The sequence below is a fragment of the Sabethes cyaneus genome, chromosome 3 (genome assembly GCF_943734655.1).
Source record: "Sabethes cyaneus chromosome 3, idSabCyanKW18_F2, whole genome shotgun sequence".
NCBI classification, from domain to species: Eukaryota; Metazoa; Arthropoda; class Insecta; order Diptera; family Culicidae; genus Sabethes; species Sabethes cyaneus.
The window spans coordinates 28,040,943-28,061,753 of NC_071355.1; the positions used below are offsets into that span (position 1 = coordinate 28,040,943).

A 20,811-nucleotide genomic window follows, 5' to 3' on the forward strand; every position below is an offset into this window, starting at 1 on the left:
ACAAAGTGTTCATAGCCTACTTCCCCAGCTATTACGAGGTCTGCCTGAACAATCAATCATATCGTTTGTAAAAAAATGTCAATGTCAGACGTAACGATGGATCCGAACAAACAACATTCCAGTGAAAATATCTAGGCCATAACCGTAACCAATTGTGTCGCTATTAAGGATTTCCGCCCATTTGGATAGCCATTTTGTACAAGTGCAGTTTTAGTGTTAGAAAAATTACTGTAAAACGATGCTACCTCGGCGAGATAACGTGAGCAAATCATCGAAACTGGCCAAACGGAAGTCATCCAGTGAAGATGAGAGCAGCGAGGAAGGTTCGACCTCTTCCGGCTCGACGGATGGGTCCAGTTCAAGCTCCGGCTCGGACTCCGAGATGGACACCACCGAAACTTCGTTCTCGTCGAAAAGTGCAGTGGAGTGTGTCGGCAGCAGCAAACAGCAGGGATTGCTGAAAGTTAACCATAGGTCCTACGCTGTCTTTTGTGATTCGGGTAAAAATTCCAAAAGTTTTTGCCATAGTAACGCCACGGTCGAACCACTTGACGACGCTCGAAAAGATCCTAAGTGAGTAAACCGATTCTACTTTGACCGCCCTGTCTATGGTTGAACGTGTGAACTGTTTGATCCTTCCGTTGTCGTGTTTTATCGTTCCAGTAGTGTATTGAGTGTCGTTGTATTTAGTTAACTTGTTTGTCAACTGATTGGCGTACTGGAATACTAACACTTTTATTTTTACTGTCTATTGTTCCGGAGCAATGGGATTCATCGTAGGTCATCAATAAATACGAACAACGAATCTAACAATCCTTTTTTCAACAACTTATAAAAGAACAAACGTAATTTGTTAAAGAATGAATCGTTAGATTCACAATTTGGTTTCCCGACAAAGAAGTAATTATTCAGATCAAGTACATAAAATGATATCTCAAAATGAATATTTTGAACAAGCTTTTAAACTTCCACCTCCTTTATAATCAATCACCTATGCATTCAGTGAGGGCAAACTTGCATGAATGCATTTAGCTGAAACTGCTATCGCTATGACTTCTATATTTCAGAAGGGTTGAACAATCAAGCACTGTTATGTATTCTATACGAATCAGCGGTTTTGTGTGAACAAAAATGGTAAATAGTAGTGCAAGTATATAAGCAGGCAAAATTAGCATAAAAAATCCTATCGCAATACACTGGCATGATGAATTTCATTCATAAAATTTCAATACCTAACGCATTTGCTGCAAAACCTTTGGCGCGCTTATGTCTTTTCCCTTGATTGGATAATATATAATTCAAATTTTGGGCTCATTGCCATATTGGGCACGTTACAAATATCATTTCAAGTGCCAATGTGGTGTTTGTGAACAGTTTGCACTAGCTCTGGCTGCTGTCATAGGTTGTCGGATAGCCGATAACCGATAGCAGTTCCTCTAGTGTTTTTTTATTCGAGAGCTGTTAGAAATAAATCAAGAATCAAAAAAGTCTAAAGTTGCCTAAACTATTCGTCTCAAATGTATGCTACAATAATAAAAATTTACACTGTCTTTTGTTCGGAAGGATAAATTTCAAAAACGAAATGTAACTCATAGGTCTACGTTAGCTTTTGAGCCAAAGCGGTGTGCGAAACAAATCACAGTTGTTGTGTTTTTTCGAAAAGCTTGCATAACGTGTCATACATTTAGTAAAATAGATCTTTTTGTCTTTGAACTACAAGTTCGAAGAAATTAAGTGTTTTAATAACCGAATGGAGACGCATGGTGTACTTTTATTAACCTGAGGAAACGGATGTTCGTGGCAAGGTAATAGTCTAAAAACTCAAACAGCAGTTTCTGTCAATACAGAATGCTGAATTGTGACATCGAATGCAGCAGGATTTTTTTTGTTTTGATTTCAAACGATACCGTCGTCCTAGGATTCATTGAACAAGTCTGCGCTCCAAACTTGTTAAAATCTTTTAAAAGTTAGTTTTCAAATAGACATATCGTTTTAATTGATCTTTACTGGTTCATCGTTAGTTAACTAAAGTTTGTTTTTGAGTGTCTTAATAGAATACAAAAGTAGAATAAAAGACATTTCGAGACTACTTTCGCATTTAAATTTCACTCGAATCTGTCGGGCGGTAAATAATAACGTTCCGAACCACAATGGTTTATTGATCATTGTTATCGAAAATGAGATTTTTGCAATAATCGTATCTTTTTGCTTAGATGTACTCTGCAAACAATAAAAAAATCAAAAATCTATGTTTCCAATCTGCTTTTTTCGTGTTGAATTTTTGGTCTGGAACAAAATTACCATTCTGTTCCGTAACAGAGTGGTCTATGTACATAAGACTTGGTAATGGTTCGACCATTTTGGATTTAAAAACTACGTTGGAATACAGTATTGTCATGTTAAATTACTTCGGAGACTTAATTGAATGCGGTAACTGGTGTGGCATCACTTTGCTCTGTATTACCCCTCAACCGGATCCAAGAGAAGATCGATGCTACTCTACGGCGGCAGCAAGCTGGATTTCGTACGAATTCTAGGACTCTCTTCTGCTGGTTTTCGTTGACTTCAACAAATCGTTTGACCGACTCTGCCATCAAAACATCTTTTTTTTTGTATTGTTTATGCAGGGAGAAAATCTTCATAGACAGCACTTTCGCGGTGCCGAATAGGATTCACAAGGTGCCAACAGAAGGGAGGACGTGCCTAAGCACTCCGACTTATCCGTTGCGTAAGTGAGTTCACACAACACCCTTGCCATTGTCACTTCATACCGCCACTACCCTTCACCTAGGGCCTGGGCTGCCCAATCAGCCCTTTACTGACCATAGCTAAGCTATGTCAGGCCCTGTCGTTGCAAACGTTCTACCCGTTGCAACTCCGTTATCACCTCCGTTGGCGCCCTATCGATGGCACCCCATGCGCGCTGCTCAGCGCACATTCTCTGCACGATGTTGTCGGCGTTGGTGTCTTCCCCAACGACCGCAAGCATCACCCGCCGAGTGGTCGTGAAACGTGGGCAGTGAAACATCACATGCTCCGCCGTTTCCTCGGCGTCCCGACAGAAACTGGGTAAGGAAAAAATTTACCTCACCATGTCGTCTACCGATCCAGGACGATATGCTCTGGATCAGCCTATGGGTCCACCTGTCGTGATCGGTGTGATCCCATTCCGCCTGCCAACACCTAATAGTGTCCAGCCTAACTCTTTCCCTAGCGCCCCTGACGTTCCTCTGCCTATGGCACTCAATGTTCTCACCTAGAAGTATGCATATGGGAATCATGGCTGTAATAACCCCAATGCCATCCAACGATATGGTACGGTATCCGCACGCAACGCGCAATGCCAACAGCTTGAACACCTTGTTCAGGTATGCCTGATTGCGCTTGCGCTCTCCAAAGCCGGGGCCCATGCCGGTGCACCATACCGTAGCACCGACGTGGCAACGCTGGCCATCAGGCGTCTCTTACTGCTGCTAGGACCGTAGCCGTTCGGCATGATCTTGGACAGCGCAGTAACCGCCGTTGACGCTTTACCACAAGCATAATCCACATGGCTGTCTGTCATAACACCCAGATACTTCACACTTCATTTGGAGACAATCACCTGTCCTCCAACGATTATTTTGGCCTTTCAGGCCGACTTGCGGTTGCTGATCATCACCGCTTGCGTCTTGTAGTGGGCCAATCGTAGAATGACGCCCGCCATCTAACCCTCTATTATGCTTATGGCGTCCGATGCCAGCATTTCCACCTCCTCTAGGAACTCGCCTACCACTGTAAGGATGATATCATCGGCGAAGCCAGTGATCTCGACCCCAGTGGGTAGTTCGAGGCTCAGCACCCCATCGTACATGGCATTCCAGAGCGTGGGCCGAGAATCGAGCCCTGTGGAACACCCGGTGTCACTTTGTACTTCTTCGCCCCATCCGCCGTGTCGTACACTAGCGTCCGGTTCTCGAAGTAACTTTTAAGCAACCTGCATAGATGGTCCGGTACCCTCATCCTATGCAGCGCTAACGCACCCCAGTTAGTGCTGTTAAATGCGTTTTTGACTTCGATTGTGACTATGGTACAATACCTGTCGCCTCGCCTTTTCCGTTTCATAGACTTCTCGGCCCTCTCCACCACGGACTTTATGGTGTCTACAGTGAACTTCCCCTTACGGAAGCCAAACTGCGAGCTTGCCAGTCCGACATCACTTTCCACCACAGGCGTCAGCCTGTTTAGGATTACCCGCTCTAACGTGTCCAATAGGCAAATTAGCCTGTACGACGAGGGATCACCAGGCGGTTTCGCCGGCTTTGCCAGCAGTACCAATCTTTGAACTTTCCATTTGTCTGGAAATTCGCATACCTCTAGGCAATTCTGAAGCGTCTCTCTAAACATATCGGGATATGCTTAGATCGCCACTTTGAGTGCCTCGTTCGGAATCCCGTCAAGACCGGGCATTTTTTTCGTTTTTAAAACCGCTGGCAATTACGGTGAATTCCTCATTCGTGACCGGAATGAGGACATCATTCGATTGACCGTACGGGGTCGGAACCACCAAACTGGATCATATTGCGGAAAGACCCCTTCCACGATGACTTTCAGCTTTTGGGGGCAGGTTTCCTGCGGGGCGGATGTACCCTTTATCTTTTTCATCGCCACCTAGTATGGGGCGGTGCCCAGGTGTTCAAGTCTGCATCGCGGCCTAGCTCCTGAAAACAGGATTTCTTGCTACGCCTAACCTCCTTGTTGAGCGCCAACCTGGCTGCTCTAAGTTCGACCCCCCAAGCTTCAGCATCTACATCGGTCCGGGCCCTCTGCGCTAGCCTTCTCGCTCTGTGACACCTGGAGCGGAGCTGGGCAATGGTATCACTCCACCAGTATACCGGGCGATGACCGTTCGTTGGTTGCCCCGTCCTGGGCATAGTGGTAACACTACTAGGACCGTACTAGGACGTTGATCAGCTCACGAGCACTCAGGTTCGAGCGGTTGCTCTCTGCGCTGAGTGCTTCAATGAACAGGTCTTTGTCGAAGGACTTCACTTTCCACCTCCTCCCTGTCGACTTCAACCCGCGTGGCCGTAGCGTCCGTCGTTCAATCGTGTACCGTATAGTGTACCGTACATGTTGGCAAGCAAGGTTGGGCTGCAGAAGGTGATGTCGATGATCGATTGTTGTACCCCCCTACAAAAGGTACTGATGGATTCCACGTTAGCCAGAGTTACCTACAGCTTGGACAGAGCTTCCAGCATGCTTTGTCCCCTAGGGGTAGTGCACCTACTAGCTCACTCGACAGCCCAAGCATTGAAGTCTCCTCCAATGATAACGGGCTAGCGGCCCGTGAGCTCGTCGGTAAACACGTCTAGCATCCGGTCAAACTGCTCCGGCTACCACCTAGGTGGAGCGTAACAGCTAGAGATGCAGACGCCATCGACCACAGCAATCACGAACCACCTCCTGGATCGGGTATCTACCCATCACAGCAATTGCTGCCATCCGACCCTTATCGATTACCCAGTTTGCGCCGCCCCGGGGGACCCGGTTGGGATCCGTGATAATGGCAAAATCGCACCCCGTTTCGGCTGCCGTTTGCCAAAGCAAGTCCTGTGCCGTCTCACAGTGGTTCAGGTTAATCCATATAACCTGAACCATTATCGTTGCAAAGCCCTCCTATAAGCCGCACACAGTGGGCCACCTGTGGCATGCTTATTTCCCGCTTCGGCTGTGCAGAGGATTGCTACATTCCCTGGCGAAGTGGCCGTCTTCGCCGCACCGCACAGTGCGTTGAGCCATAGACAAAAATCGTTTTTCACTTTTTTTTAATCGGGTATACTAAGTATTTAGAATTGTTTATAGATGCCTTCTGCTATATAAACAAGTATTAGTTTGCTTGGGAAAGCGCCACAACTACTATTACAAGCGTTCAAACTGTCAAGTTGCAGAGTGGATTTTACTTACAAATTTAGCTTTCATTGTTGAAGGTTATTCATCATGCTCGTAAAAGTTTCATAGTTTGTGTAATCAAAATCTTTAAAATGGAGAAAAATAATCAAGGTTAGTAGAATAAATTTTGGTTATAGAAGGAATTCATTTTGACCTCACTCCTAAAAAATCGCCCTATAGAAACGACATAGATATTGTTCTTCAAAAAAATAGAACTCCAACTTTGCTTACTGATTTAAAAAATGTTCCACCGACTTCCAAGCTAAAATATACACAGAATAATTGCTCAAAGTGTCCTCTACAAGATCGAACAGGTTTTAGCTGCAACTACCTGCAACTCTGCAAGATATTTCAATATTTGTAGATCAACGTCAAGCACAGATAAACCGTCAGATTTCCGTTGATTCTACTATATTATGTTATCCCTGTTAAAAGAAACCACTGTTTATGAAGCTTAGTGCTATTACTGTTCAAAATTAAACTCAGAACGATTTTATGTCATATAGCGAGTAAATATTTCTTTAATAAACATAGCTTTCCAAGCTTTCATGCACTGAAGAAAAACTTTTCAATTACTGAAAATGCAGCCAAGGTTGATCTTCGAGTGCTGCTTAATCTAACATCTAGTGCATTACTGAATTTACCAAAGTATTTCTAGTACAAATGTCGCTTTCGCCAACAACTTTGGTAGTTATATAGCTAACGGCAACCCATATAATGATGAAAAACTTTTGCAATGCTTGCGTAAAAATTTGGCGTTTGGAACATTTTTGCCATTATGTAAATATTTTGAAAGATTTAAGCAAATACAAGCTTCGATTATCGCAAACTACTTTTTTCATTACACTAGCTTGATAAAATGTCTAAAACTAGCAGTTTTGATTTTTGTCCCGCAGTCCCATACGTTCAACGCACTGTCCACCGCCTGCACAACTTAGCCTGATCGGGGACCATACACTTGCCTGCCCGATGGCCAAAGCCCATACACCTGAAATAGCGTTCGATACGCCATTTGGACGCAAGTGGCCAGCCCACCCTAATTTTGCCAGACGCCAACATTTTGTTGGCAATTGCCTCTGGCACGTTTGAGGTTGCGGTTTGCATATCTCCATATGCCTTTCGCAACCGGAAGTCTGTGGGTGCCACATCAACCTTAACAATCCCGCAGAGCATCCTTCAGGTCAACTGCCGTTGTAATCTTGTCGAGGTTTTTACACTCGACAAGAACACGCTGCGACAGCGCCTTTACTTGGCCCGCTTCGCTCAGGGACTGCCCAACCAGTTGCCTGTAATTCGAGCTCTGGACCGTTGGGTCCTTTTTGAGCTCGAAGAGCATGTCCCCGGCCTGCGTTCGGCGGGTCTTCACTACGTTGGCCCCAAGCTCCTGCAACTTTGGGTTCACCCTAACTTTGTGCAGTAGGTCAGCGTACGACAGATTACCTGACAGCTTCACTACTAAGGCGTCGCCCTTATGGACCCGTCTTGACTTTGTCTTTACAGCTGCAGCCTCGCTCGGTTTCGGCCTAGGCGGTTTACGCCTAACCATCCGCCAGTCGTCATCCCCGGTCCTGGCAACACCGTCCGGGACCGCTTCCGCGTGTTCGCTGGTAGAGGCGCGATCCAGGGTTCGCTGTCTCTTGGCCACCAGCGTTGGTTCATGGTCATGGTTCATGGTCATGCGCCTTGCGCTTGGCAAGCGGCGTACGCGCCTGACTAGGCATGGCCACAGCCTTAGCGGCTATGACCCGAGCTTCGGCGATCTCGCATCACATCGCATCATCTCGCATCACCTGTCTTTGCCGGCGGTGATCTCGCCAGCTTACCCAAGCAGCACTTGCAACATCTTCCATGTTGCTATTTAGTCTTGTTTAAATTGCAAAAAACTTCACCGGTTACAGTATTGATACACGCAACAAATAAGCAACTTCATGTTATTAATACGTTAGATTCAGGTTATCCAATACTTTTTCATGGCTGTCACAAATATATTAGTCTATAGCTAGTAACATGAAACTTCATCGCAACATCGTGTTATTATAATGTCATTGCTAAATAAATAATGTCACATGATGTTGCATCATGTTGATTACGGCATATTTTTAAATAAAATGTAACCAAACAAATACAATCAATGTAACATCATATTCCGCCATATTTTTATGAAAAAATATTTTTGAACGAAGAAATGTTTTTATTTTAACAATAATTACACGAACATTCATCAGGAATCCATGGCATTTACTAAAATATTATTTGATTACAGTATCTAGTTCGATTTTACACCGCTTTTTCCATCGTAAACGAATTCCTAATCTGACTGGTTTAATTCTTTAAACTTGAAAATTAACAAATTAATAACTTTCACGAGGCGCATCAAATAATACAAAGCAAAATTATATTTTGCACGATAAATTTTGAATGGCATGAAGATTAGCTCATAATAGGTCCAAAAAACTAAAGTTTTGTTTCGCATTAAGGATATTAATGTAAATAATTTCCTACTAAACATAATTCGCGATTACAAAGTTGCTTATAATTGTTTGGTTTTTGTCCGAGGAAAAAAGAGAAAAAAGTATTTTTGTTTTTGTTTTCACGCAAGCTTTGACAACGCAACATATAAGATTTCGTGTGAGTGCGAACAGGCTTAAAATCTCTTTTAATATCGTAGTCGCGAATGGATAGATAATGCGCATTGATGTTTCATACAACATATGTGTAACAATTGGTTGCATATAGGCTCCACCTTTTGCGCTTTTTCAATCACATAACAGTTCGATAAAGGTAACTGATGCGAACTTTTACCATACTTGAATGTTTCAATTATAGTTGCGTAACCCTTCATACAACAAATGGTGCTGCTTGGGTACTCATATTTGGCAAAGATATCATCTTTGCCTCCAGTAGCACCCGCATTCGTTTCCTCCAAATTTTTAAAAACTTATCCATACTTATGGGTCCCAACTCTAGGCTCCGCTCGTATTGTGTAGTCGCCTTAACGATTCCATGGTGATCTATGCAAGCAGTGAGGCCATGGCTAGGAACACTCCCTCCTACCCTTCATAGGGGCAGGGATGTCAGCATCCAATCAGCGTTAGTCAGGAACTTTGACGTACCTTTGAACGTACCTAGAGACCAGCCACGTTTTTAACGGGACGGAAGGCAGCTGATTATTTATAAACTTTAGGGCAACATTCGATTCAGTTCAGACAAAATGACGGACTAAGCTTGAACATGGTTTTCCAGCAAAACTGATTAGGCTGATACGTGGTACCCTTGCTGGTTCAAAATCAAGTGTCAGCATAGCGAGTGAGATATCGAACTCATTTGTAACGTTAGATGGCTATAAGGTGACAGGCTATCAAATTTTCTATTCAACATTGCTTTGCATTGGAAGGTGCTATTCGAAGGGCAAGCGTGTAGAGAAGCAGCACCATTATCAAGAAATCACACATACTCCTAGGGTTTCCGGATAACATCGATATTATCGATATGCGGAAGAGGCGTATACGCATCTTAAGGAGGAAGTTGTAAGGATAGGGCTGATCATAAACGCAGCCCATGCGAAGTATATAGTGGCTGGTAGAGAGCGTGGTAGCTCTTCGGGTGTTGGAACTGCGGTGGCGATAGATGGAGATACTTTTGAACTGGTTTACCTGGAATTCGTTTACCTTGGTACGTTAGTGACATGTGACAGCGATGTCATCTGTGAAGTAAAAAGTCAGTCACGAAACTTGGACGTTAAAAGAGAGTTACCGATGAGTTCTTGGTGTTTTTGAGCGTAAGTTTCTGCGATTAATTTTTGGCAACATATTGGAAGGAGTGTGGCGCAGGCGCATGAACCATGAAATATACCAAGTATACAAAGATGCGGATATTGTGAGACGTCTAAAATATGGCAGGATGCAATGGGCTGGCTACGCAGTAAGAATGACGGATGCGAAACCAGCTAAAACAATATTCTGCAGAGAACCTGACATAGGCCGACGACTTCGAGGTAGACCCCGTACTCGTTGGACGAGCGTTATTGACGAGGATGCTGGGGCAGCGAGTGTTAGGGAGCGATTGGAGATCGGCAGCCCAAGACTGAGAAACGTGGAGACAGCTCCTGAATTCGTCACGGGTTTGCTAAACGGATTGTCGCCGAAAAAGTAAAGTACAGTAAGTATGAGATTCATCATCGGATCATCGCTATTGAAGGTGTGATCTGACGAGCGAGCATTGAAACGAGAGGAACGACCTTCAGCAAAAGTAGCCAACAAAACAACAAAACAAAGCCTGGCAAAAGTTGGGAGACTACGGTCGGTGGGCCGGCCACGTCGCCAGGATGCCGGACGACTGTGCAGCGAAATCCGTTCTCTTCAAGAACCCCACGAGCACCAGAAATAGAGGCGCCCGGCTGCGAAATCTGTCAATAAAGAAGGGTCATGTCTTCGAAATACGTTTAAACCCTATATATGAAGCAATGTTAAAGAGAATTGGATTCACATTCCAGGGAGTTATTATTCGCAATCAGCCCTTCCATGTGATTGATTGCTGGTTAACTCCTTGTGATCAAAATGCTATAGCACTCATACTGATTACTGGATAGGGATGCCGCCATTGTGAAATTGGTGGTATTATTCTGGTAATACCCAGAAAGCATATGATCAAATTCACGAACCTATACGACGGGCACGCCAAGAAACAAGGTTGACGTTGGTAGTATCAGAAGACGCCGAATTGCTAGGTGATGAAGCAACATCAGGTGTCATTGGAACGATGAAAATACACTTGTCTAGCACGTATCGCCACTCCCACATATAAGACCACGGCAATTGGCTCCAAAAGCCCGGTGGGGAGGTTTTGGAGTTTTCATAATAAAGACTGCGGTGGGTCCCCCACTGTTTCAGGTTTAATCGAAGATGCTGTCCAGTGGCGGGATTTAATGGAATGGACGAAGAAACAAATGCCGGTGAGGCCGTTTCATAACTTCACTCGTTTATCTATTTGATTTTCCTGCATTCATATATTTTATTATTTCTAAATTTTATTCTTTTACTAAGTAATTAAAATGATGCCAGGTAGACGGAATTTTTCAATTTTCAGAGAGCGAAAAAAAAGGCGCTATAACCTTGGCCTATTGCAGCCAGACTATGGTTAATGCCATAAGTTCATCCCCGAGGGTCCGGAGTATCACTTAACCTTTATTAGCAAAGATACTCCCAACGACTACAATTTGTAATGTGTAAATTAATCAATATCTTCAAGGGAAGCGTTTGGTACGGGAGGTCACGCTTTCTTCCTTCCCCTTGATTTCAATGAGTTGAATGGAATTAAGTATCATTTTTAATTCCACTTAATTCTTTGGAATTCTCTCTGCGGTACATGCTGCGCAGTTGACCTGGCCGTTGACAAGAAAAATGACCGATTTAAGCAATCGGCATTTTCCAGGATGCCTTCAAGTATTGGCTGCGTTAGTGTGAGATAAGATAAGATAAGATAAAGACTGCGGTGGGTCCCCCAGCGTTGAAAAACCCACTGAATCACATTATATCCCGAAACAGATGTTGACCTAGAACCCGGAATCAGAAAAGCAAAAACACCTGAATTTGCTTTGTTTTTGCTTTAGTTGGTGACAGACATTTGATAATTGGAAGAATACTTGCGTGAGCCTGCTGCGATAACGGATTGGATTGGAATATCCCTTCTCCATGTTCGAACACAGAATTACCATGGTTATATTTCAATTCGCAAATATGTACGCAGGACCAAATTTTTCCTAAATTTGTACATCAGTATATTCTACTGAATATCCTAAATTTAAGTATTTTTGTGGTTATTAAGTGATTGGTAATCTAAAGTTAGAATATTTGAAAAATTGATATTGTCTCCACTTTCAGTTCTATTTGTAATTCCGCCTAATTAATTACTACTTTTATATCTATCCGATCAATTATCATATTATTCTACCTTTATATACCTTTTCCCAGAATCTACGACCTTTTAAAGGCACAACAGGAAAGAAAATATGTATATTGGTTTCTAATTATAATTTTCCAGGACTTCCTATACCGTATATATTGATTGTGTTGATATCTCTTTCGCAGTCGCACTAGAAAAACTCGCACCAGAAACGAGCAAGTTTTACATAGAAACAAGAAATCGAAGAGAATGTAAGATATTTTCCTTCCTCACTACGCACGTAGCGCAAAACCGGTAGTTTTCCAATAACTCACGAAAATCGTTGAATTATCGATCAATTATGTAATCAAAAACTACACTACTGAGAAATTGATCGATTGTAACTGTTAACTTCATGCTTCTGTCACATGCTATGCATGCAACTCGTGCGTTTTTGAGCGCGTTTCTATTCCTCTGAACTTCTTCGTTGCAGACCACCGATCAGTATTTGTATACTAAACAGCCGCTACGACATCATACCGCGAATGTGCCGACGGCTTGGCTACCGGCTGGTCAGCGAGAATGAACACTGGAACGTGTGCTGGACGGACTCCCTGGTCGGCGTAGACTTTTGTCGGGATATGCGACGGTTTCAGAAAATCAATCATTTCCCGGGAATGTTCGAGATCTGCCGCAAGGATCTGCTGGCACGGAACCTGAACCGAATGCTGAAGCTGTTCCCGATCGAGTACCAGATTTTCCCGAAGACCTGGGTCTTTCCGGCTGAGTTTGTTGCTAAGACGATCCGTTTGGACCGCCGAACAAATGTGACTGAAGTGCTGTCTTTTTCGGTCATTTCAGCTTGGGAGAAGCGATCGCCTACAGCAGGACGCACCGAAGCAAGACCTACATCCTGAAGCCGGACCAGGGCTCGCAGGGCAGGGGCATATTTCTAACGAAGAACCTGAAGGAGATCAACCCCCGGGATCGGATGATCTGTCAAGTGTATATCCATCGGGTGAGTGTTATTTTGAAATTTTATATTATAATGAGAAGATGGTTGATAAACTTTTATTATTATCTAGCCTTTGCTGATCGACGGCTACAAGTTCGACCTGCGAGTATACACGTTGGTTACTTCGACGGATCCATTGCGGATATTTGTGTACAAGGAAGGTCTGGCTCGGTTCGCCACCAATAAGTACCGGGAACCGTGCATCACCAACACATCGAACAATTTTATGCACCTCACCAATTATTCTGTCAACAAGTACAGCCGGTGCTTCTCGAATGACGACGAGGCTGGTAGCAAGCGGAGGTTCGCTACCTTGAACCGCATCCTTACCTCGGAGGGATACGACATTGCGGAACTGTGGAGCAATATCGACGATGTAATCGTGAAAACGATCCTCAGCGCATGGCAAGTGCTGAGGCACACGTACCAGGCAAGCTTTCCGACTCATGATATAATTCAGGCGTGCTTCGAAATACTAGGATTCGATATACTCATCGATCACAAATTGAAACCCTACATTTTAGAAGTTAATCATTCTCCTTCGTTCCATACGGACGAAGCTATCGATCGGGAAATAAAGGAAGCCTTGATACACGATACCTTTGTAATGCTGAACCTGAACGGAGAGGTAAAGAAACGTGTACTCGAAGAAGATAAGCGACGTATACAGAATAGACTGCTGCAAAGACTGCGCGAATATTCTAAATGTAAGGAGACCAGCAAGGAAAGTAGTAGCGATAGTAAAAACGGAGACGATGAAGATCCCAACTCGGAGGATCGCTTTGGACCGTGGGGAGAGCAAATCAATTGGGAAGAAACTCATCTCGGTGGATTTCGACGAATACTGCCAGCGCCCGGAGATCCCGATCGTTATGCGCATCTTTTTCTCGCACAAACCCAAGCGTCGGTTTACAACGAAACGGCTGCCAGTAAGAAGCGTGAAGAGTGTGCCAAACAGCAGCGAATCGAACTGGAAGAACGCTATAAACACAATCAGGCCATGTTAAATAAAAACAACCCAAAAGGACAGTTGGGGGCTAAGACGCTTTGCGCAGGTGAAGATGGGACGTTATCTGCGATCAAGAAGAAAGCGAAAAAACGAAAACCGAAACAACCAGTCAAGAAGAAAGACGAATTTACCCCAGATTACATTGTAGACTACGAAGAGCGGGAGCGCATGGCACTGCTGGCACAGAGGGATTTTCTCATTAGAACCTGCGGTTTAGTACAGAATGTAAGTATTCTATGGAAGTAAACATGTTGTAGATGATCTTCTAGACTCCAATTTTTGTCTTGCAGATATATCTAAACTTCAATCGGAACAAATTGCTCACCATTTCCGATCATCGCAAGTACAAAGAGGTGTTCGCCAAGCTGGTAGCTAACGATCTGCTCCAGCAGGAACAATCGAACCCGTCTGGCACAACCACAAGTCTTCCGGTTCTGTCGAACCATCACGGCAGTAATGCCACCACCGGCAGCTCCAGCCAGAAGCTGCAGCTGAAAAGTCTGGTGACGATCAACGATACTGCCTCCTGGATGCAGTGCACGGAAATTGCACCACCCAGCAGACCCCCGCTGCCGTATCTGCTGGCATCGCAGCCGACCAACTATCGGAGCACGAAGTCCACCATGGCACGCCAGGTCACCAATGTGGTCAAACGGCACAGCATAGACGCCCGGCAGTTATACTCGGCATCCGATAAGGTTATCTAGTATTGAGTTTGGGCGGATTGTGCTTGGACGTTTAGAATCCGCTCGTGCCGTGACGACTGGAGCGTCTCCACTGCGATTGTTCGACTAGGTTTAGCCTTCTTTCAGAGTAAATTAATCAAATTCTGCCAGAGCTTGAAATTAAGTGTAATAAAATATATTGTGAATATTTGAAAGTAATTTGGTTGCTCAAGTCTTCTGTTTATTCTTTTCCATCGATAAATAATTCCGGATGTGGTACCGAGCCCTGTCACCTGGGTGTCTGTATCTGTACAAATCGAATATGGACTGTAACAAATGGACTGTTCGAATCGAACCAACCAAAATAACAACGTACTTGCATTTAAATTTAATTATTGAGTGCTGGAATAATAACGCGGATTCATCTCCATTCAACTCGATCTTTGGGCCCCTACGTTCTTGGTTCCCGCGGGGTTGATTAATAGAACCTTTTTCATCGCACTGTCACCGAGCATCCTTACGACGTGTCCGGCCCACTGTAGCCTACCGAAATTCGCTAGATGTATGATAGAAATCTCTCCACGCAGTACCTGGATCTCTGATCCATATGCCACCCCCTTATTTACTTACTTTTACCAGCCGCGGGGGCTCTTGCCGTATCAAGAATTCCTCTCCATTTTACTCAGTCCTGGCAAAAACATTCCATCAAGAAAACTAGCATAGGCATCTCTTCCTCGAGCCCTTACGAATGACAAGTAATAGAACCAACAGCGCACCCCTCCCGACAAAAGTTGAAACTGTGTGTAGGGGAAGGGCGGTAAAGACGGACACTGCGGGAAAGACGGACACTTGTCATATTTCATAAACAATAATTTTTTGAAGTAAATCAATGATGGGAAATGTTTCTATAGATTGAATTAACACTTTTGAAATAAACTGCCGATTTTTAGCAGCGTAACTGACAAATTTATAAGCAAAACAAAGAAAAAATGCGTATATACGCTAACCGATGTAATTTTGTGCGTGAAGAAAATAGCTGGTAAATCGTTAAAAAACAACATGTTCATGCTAAACCGACGACATTGCGTTAGTTTGATCTTTCACTGAATATCCATTGGAAACCTAGTGAATTTTTGAATATTCAGTAAAAAGTTATTGAAGTTTGAAAAAATGGTATCCAAGTCGGGAAAGACGGACACCCAATGGTAGGGAAAGACGGACACACAGATTTTGAACAAAATGGGTTCACAACAACGCCCAAAAACGATTTAACATTGCAAATACTTCCATATTATATATGTAAAAGTAACCAGAAGTCATAGAACAGTTGGAATGAGCCAACTTTTAGAAACGATTAATTCGTCACCAATTAAAATATTGAAGGGAACCATTCTATTTTCTCGCTCAAAGGGGGGATCGGGAAGGGGGTTTCCCAAATCAATTCTTTCCTAAATACATTATGAAATATGTTAATCTTTCTTAATACTGATAATTCAACGACGCGTGACATCTTTTTGCGAATGTCCGTCTTTCCCATATCAAGTGACCGTCTTTCCCGCCCATGCGCAGAAACTCTGATTTATACATGATGTTTATAATATTAAAAAATGCATAAATTTTGGAAGAAATTTTCCAGCACACGTTGTAACTTTATTAGACAGAGACTTAAAGGTTCAGTTTATACGAAAATTGGGATCAATACAGTTATATTTGAGTAGATATTGAGTCTTTACCTTAAGGTGTCCGTCTTTACCGCCCTTCCCCTACATGTATTGCTGGAAAAAGATGTGTGCGAGTGTGGCGTAGCGTGTTTGTGTACATCCATATTCTAATATTACACATTAGGGTGGATGTACCAGTAATAGTGGGTGTACTAGTAATAGTAGAAACTCGAAACACTTGATAATTTGAGAAAATTTCGAGAGAATTTCAATTTTCTATTGTTAAACACATATTTGTTAACAGTTTTATCGGAGGTAGACAGTAAAATTTTGGATGTTCACTGCACAGCTGTCCGGCATCCTTGCGACGTGGCCGGCCCACCGTAGTCTCCCAACATTCACCAGATGTACGATGGGAATCTCTCAAAACAGTGTCTGAAGCTCGTGATTCATACGCTTCCGCCACTCTCCGCGTTTGTACTCCGCCAAAAATAGTCCGCAACAGCTTTCGTTCAAATACCGCAAATGCAGGTTGTCTTCCGTAAGGAAGGTTACTGTCTCAAGTTCGTAGAGGACTACCGGTCTGATTAGCGTTTTATACATCGTCAGCTTTGTGCGGCGGCGTATGCTACTAGATCGAAGCGCCTTGCGGAGAGAAAAGTAGGCTCGATTTCCAGCTTGAATCCGTCGTTAGATCTCCTTACTCGTATTATTGTCGGCGGTGACCAGAGATCCCAAATATATGAACTCATCAACCACTTCTAGTTAATCGTCGTCAATATTCACTTGTCCGTGAGAGGCAAACGTTGCTTTCTCTGGAGCCACTTCCTACCATATATTTGGTTTTCCGATTGATTTGTAACCCTATCCTTCTAACCTCCGTTTTTAGTCTGGCGTAGATTGCCTCTGCCGTCCCAAGGTTTCTAGTAATGATGTCGAGGTCGTCTGCAAAGGCTAGGAGTTGGTTACTCTTGCTGAAGATCGTTCCTCTCGTTTCGATGCTCGCTCACCGGATCACACCTTCAATAGCGATATTGAATAACATACAGGACAATCCATCCCCTTGCCGCAACTCTGCGCTATTCGAAAGGACTCGAGTGTCCCCGAAACGCGCACATAGCACATCACTCCCTCCAGAGTAGCTTTGATCAGCCGCGTCAGTTTATCCGGAAAACCGTACTCGTGCATTATCTACCATAACTGTTCGCGTTCAACTGTATCATATGCTGCCCTGAAATCCACGAATATATGATGCGTGGGCAATCTAGCCGGTCGCCCTTTTTGTAGATGGGACAGACTATACCTTCCATCCACACCTCCAGTAGTTTCTCCTCTTCCCAAATCTTTGAAATTACCCAATGAAGTGCCGTTGGTAGCGGTTCTTGGGCATTTTTGTAGAGTTCTGCCGGGAGTTGGTCCTTTCCGACGGCACTATTATTCTTCAGCTGAAGAATTTCTCGCCGGATCTTTTAGAGATCAGGAGCCGGCACGCTGTTGTCGTTTGTAGGCGCTCCTGGGTTAACTTCCGTAGCATCTCCTTCTGCTGTATCTCCGATGAGCTTCCACCTATCGACCACCTCGCGCTCGTTTATAATTATATCCCTCCCTCGTCCCTACACATGTCAGGTTTTGGTGTGTAGGCCTTACGAGTTTGGTTCACCTTCTCGTAAAACTTGCGGGTGTCATTAGCCCGGGATAGTTGTTCTAGCTCCTCACGATCTCTGTCCTCCTTCTGGTGCTTTTTCCTCCTCAGGATTGTGGCCAACTCATTCCGTGCTGGTCGATATTCTCCCTCGTGGATATGCTTAGATAGATTTTCTAAGCTCTTTTCTTCCTCTCTGTCGCTTGTTGGCATTTCCCAGCAAACCAATCATTTCGGGCATTCGAGCACCTAGCACCACGGTTGCGACCTCGTTGACGGCCGAGCGTATCATACTCCATCCGTTTTCGAGGGTCGACGCATCTAGCTCCATAAAGGAAAGCAGAGCTTCATCCAGCACGCCCTCGTAGTTTTCAGCAACTGACGGGTTGTTGAATTGCCTAATGTTTAACCGAGGAGGCCGGCTTTGTCGCGAGGTATAAACAGTCGACTGCTACTAGTTGGTCCGCTACTAATGGTCCGACGTCCGAGTCGATATCCGTACTCCGCAGGGAGCGTATGTTGGTCCGGACCTCGATGAGAATATAGTCGATTTGGTTCGAGGTTCGTTGGTCAAGTGACTTCCAGGTGGCTTTGTGGATATCTTTGTGGGAAAAGAAAGTGCTTCTGATCATCAAGCTTCGGGAAGCTGCAAAGTTTATGCATCGCTGGCCGTTATCGTTCGTATCGGTGTGCAGGCTATGTGGCCCGATCACTGGTCTATACATTGCTTTCCTTCCGACCGGGCGTTCGCTACGAAGCTACGAAGCCCGTTCCCAGCTCGTTGATCGTCCACAGCTTTGGAAAAATTGGGCTTTGCCGCCACGGATCCTCTACACCTTCTCGTCTTTGCGAAAGAACTCCTGCAGTGCCACGATGCCAAACTTTCGGGGTTCTAACTGATCGGGCGGAACCCCGACGCTACCAACGAAATTTAGCGATCTGCAGTTCCAGGTACCAAGTCTCTATCCCATGTCCTTATTTCGTCGCCTTTGTCCATGCCGAATGATCCGAGTAGAATTTTCTTGACTTTTTTAGTTTCAGTTTATTGCGTTTAGATAGGTAACCGTACTAGGGATTACGGTACCGAGTGTCGTGATGGAGCTGCCATCTTATAGTGTCGAGACAACACTGTGCCTCCTTTCCTGTTATTGGTATACGACCTTAGTTTCCACTGGGGTTGATTACCCGATCTCCGCTGAAGCAGTTCGTATTCCTGCTGGTATCACGTGGAGGTAAAGTTGGGAGTTGCTGGATAAGAGGCTAAGGATCACTATGGGGTCTGTTTTGTGCATTATGTAACCATTTACCAACCCCCATACACCGTTAAATATCGTCTGCAACACCTTCCGTTTGAACATGGCGTCACGACTTCAAGTCCACAAAGAACTACCGAGCTAATAAGATTTGCGTACATTGTCTGCTTCGGTCGGCAGCGTATGCTTCTTGATCGTAGCGTTTTGCGAAGAACAAAGTATGCTCTGCTTATTTGTTACCACCGATCACCAGCGGTCTTAAATGCACGGACTCATCTATTACTTCTAGTTCGTCAACGTCCACGGTTACCATCCGTGGGAGGCGACGCATTGACGCATTTATTTTTAGACCAATCTTCTTAGACTCCGTTTTCAGTCTGGCGTAGCTTCCAGTCTTGTGTCCGCCATCGCAAAGTTGCCTCATCCAGCATTCGTGCGTAGTTCTTGGCAGATTGTGGTTTATCTAACTGCCTGATTTTCAGCACAAGAGAAAGGCTTTGACATGTACTACTACTACTAGGTGATGGTCAGAGTCAATATCCGCACACCGCAGGGAGCGTATGTCCATGATGGACCGGTCATCTATAGCAACGTGGTCATCTTGATCAGGGGTGACATTGCGCATCTCGTTTCGAGTGATTTTCGTTCGTTCCGACCACGTTAAACAAATGGGCGTCTCGAACGAAAATCACTCGAAACGAGATGCGCAATGTCACCCCAGGTGATCTCCAGGTGAGCAATTCCAGCTCAAATCGCTTAAAAAAGGCCATTTTTGACTCGACTATTTTTGAATGGAATGAAATTTTCCTAATTTATTGGGTACCAAACAAGAACTCATATTCCAAAGATTTTAAAAAAAAATCCGAAAGTGTCCATCGAAAACTCTTCAATTAGGCAAACCGGTGGGGATGGTTTTCAGATAAATGACATTTTATAAGTTTTATAAACAAATTTGTTATATGTTAAACATCCATACATTGGTGAAAAAAATTCAAGGAAAAATCAGTGAAACACATCGAAGCTCTATCCTCACCTGTGACATATCTCATTGGCTCTCAGAACTTTGTTAAAACTAATAACTAACCATGTTCCCGAGCAGGGTTATTTTCGAAAAACCATCGAACTGTCAAATTTTAACCAAAAAGATAAAAATATCGCGAAATGGTTCACAGCCTTAATTTTCTACAACTTTTCCTTTGACATCATTTTGATCAAATAAGTAGTTTTCAAGATATGATTATTTGAAAAAATGTAATCTCATTTCTAAATAAGCTCTTTTGAAAAGTTACTCTTGACGAAAAAATCAAGTTTAGGTGAATATGAGTTCTTGTTTGGTACCCAACACATCGGGAAAATTTCATTCCAATCAAAAATAGTCGAGTCAAACCGTTTTGCCAGTTGAGCTGGTATTGCTCATACCCCATTTCCTAAACCAGTGCAGTGTTTCATTGAACTTTATCATTTTCTAGGGTCCCATGGATGCCTCGTTTAGCGCCCCTTATCCAGTACTTATTGCTAGTGGCTTACTAAATTTCAGGCCTATTTTGGCGTCCTCAAGAACTGGCGTCCTCAGCAGGGGCCTGTCTGATCCACCTGTCTGCTGCATTATCTGTAGCCTGTATAAATGGTAAATGGTTCCATTATTTCTCAATGTTTTCTCTGAAATCATGCCTATGAACCGATTGAAATGATTTACTACGTTGCGATATGGAATGTAATTTGAAGGAAGAACCCATGGATTTGTTAACAATGTAA

At 43.9% G+C, this 20,811-nt stretch overlaps 1 protein-coding gene across 1 annotated transcript; it reads left to right on the top strand.

Moving 5' to 3' along the window:
• Positions 1–238: 238 nt before the first annotated feature.
• LOC128739415 (tubulin polyglutamylase TTLL13-like) lies at positions 239–14,542 on the top strand. Its single transcript, XM_053834900.1, has 6 exons — positions 239–573; positions 12,018–12,083; positions 12,305–12,598; positions 12,673–12,829; positions 12,897–14,060; positions 14,126–14,542. Exons 1-6 carry the CDS (start codon positions 239–241, stop codon positions 14,540–14,542), a joined length of 2,433 nt encoding a protein of 810 aa, XP_053690875.1.
• The last annotated feature ends 6,269 nt before the right edge of the window (positions 14,543–20,811 follow it).

Coding starts and splice junctions, on each gene's coding strand:
- LOC128739415 (XM_053834900.1), top strand. CDS start 239: ATGCTACCTCGGCGAGATAACGTGAGCAAATCATCGAAACTGGCCAAA. Junction 12,084..12,304: donor AACAAGAAATCGAAGAGAAT/GTAAGATATTTT, acceptor TCTTCGTTGCAG/ACCACCGATCAGTATTTGTA. Junction 12,830..12,896: donor GTCAAGTGTATATCCATCGG/GTGAGTGTTATT, acceptor ATTATTATCTAG/CCTTTGCTGATCGACGGCTA.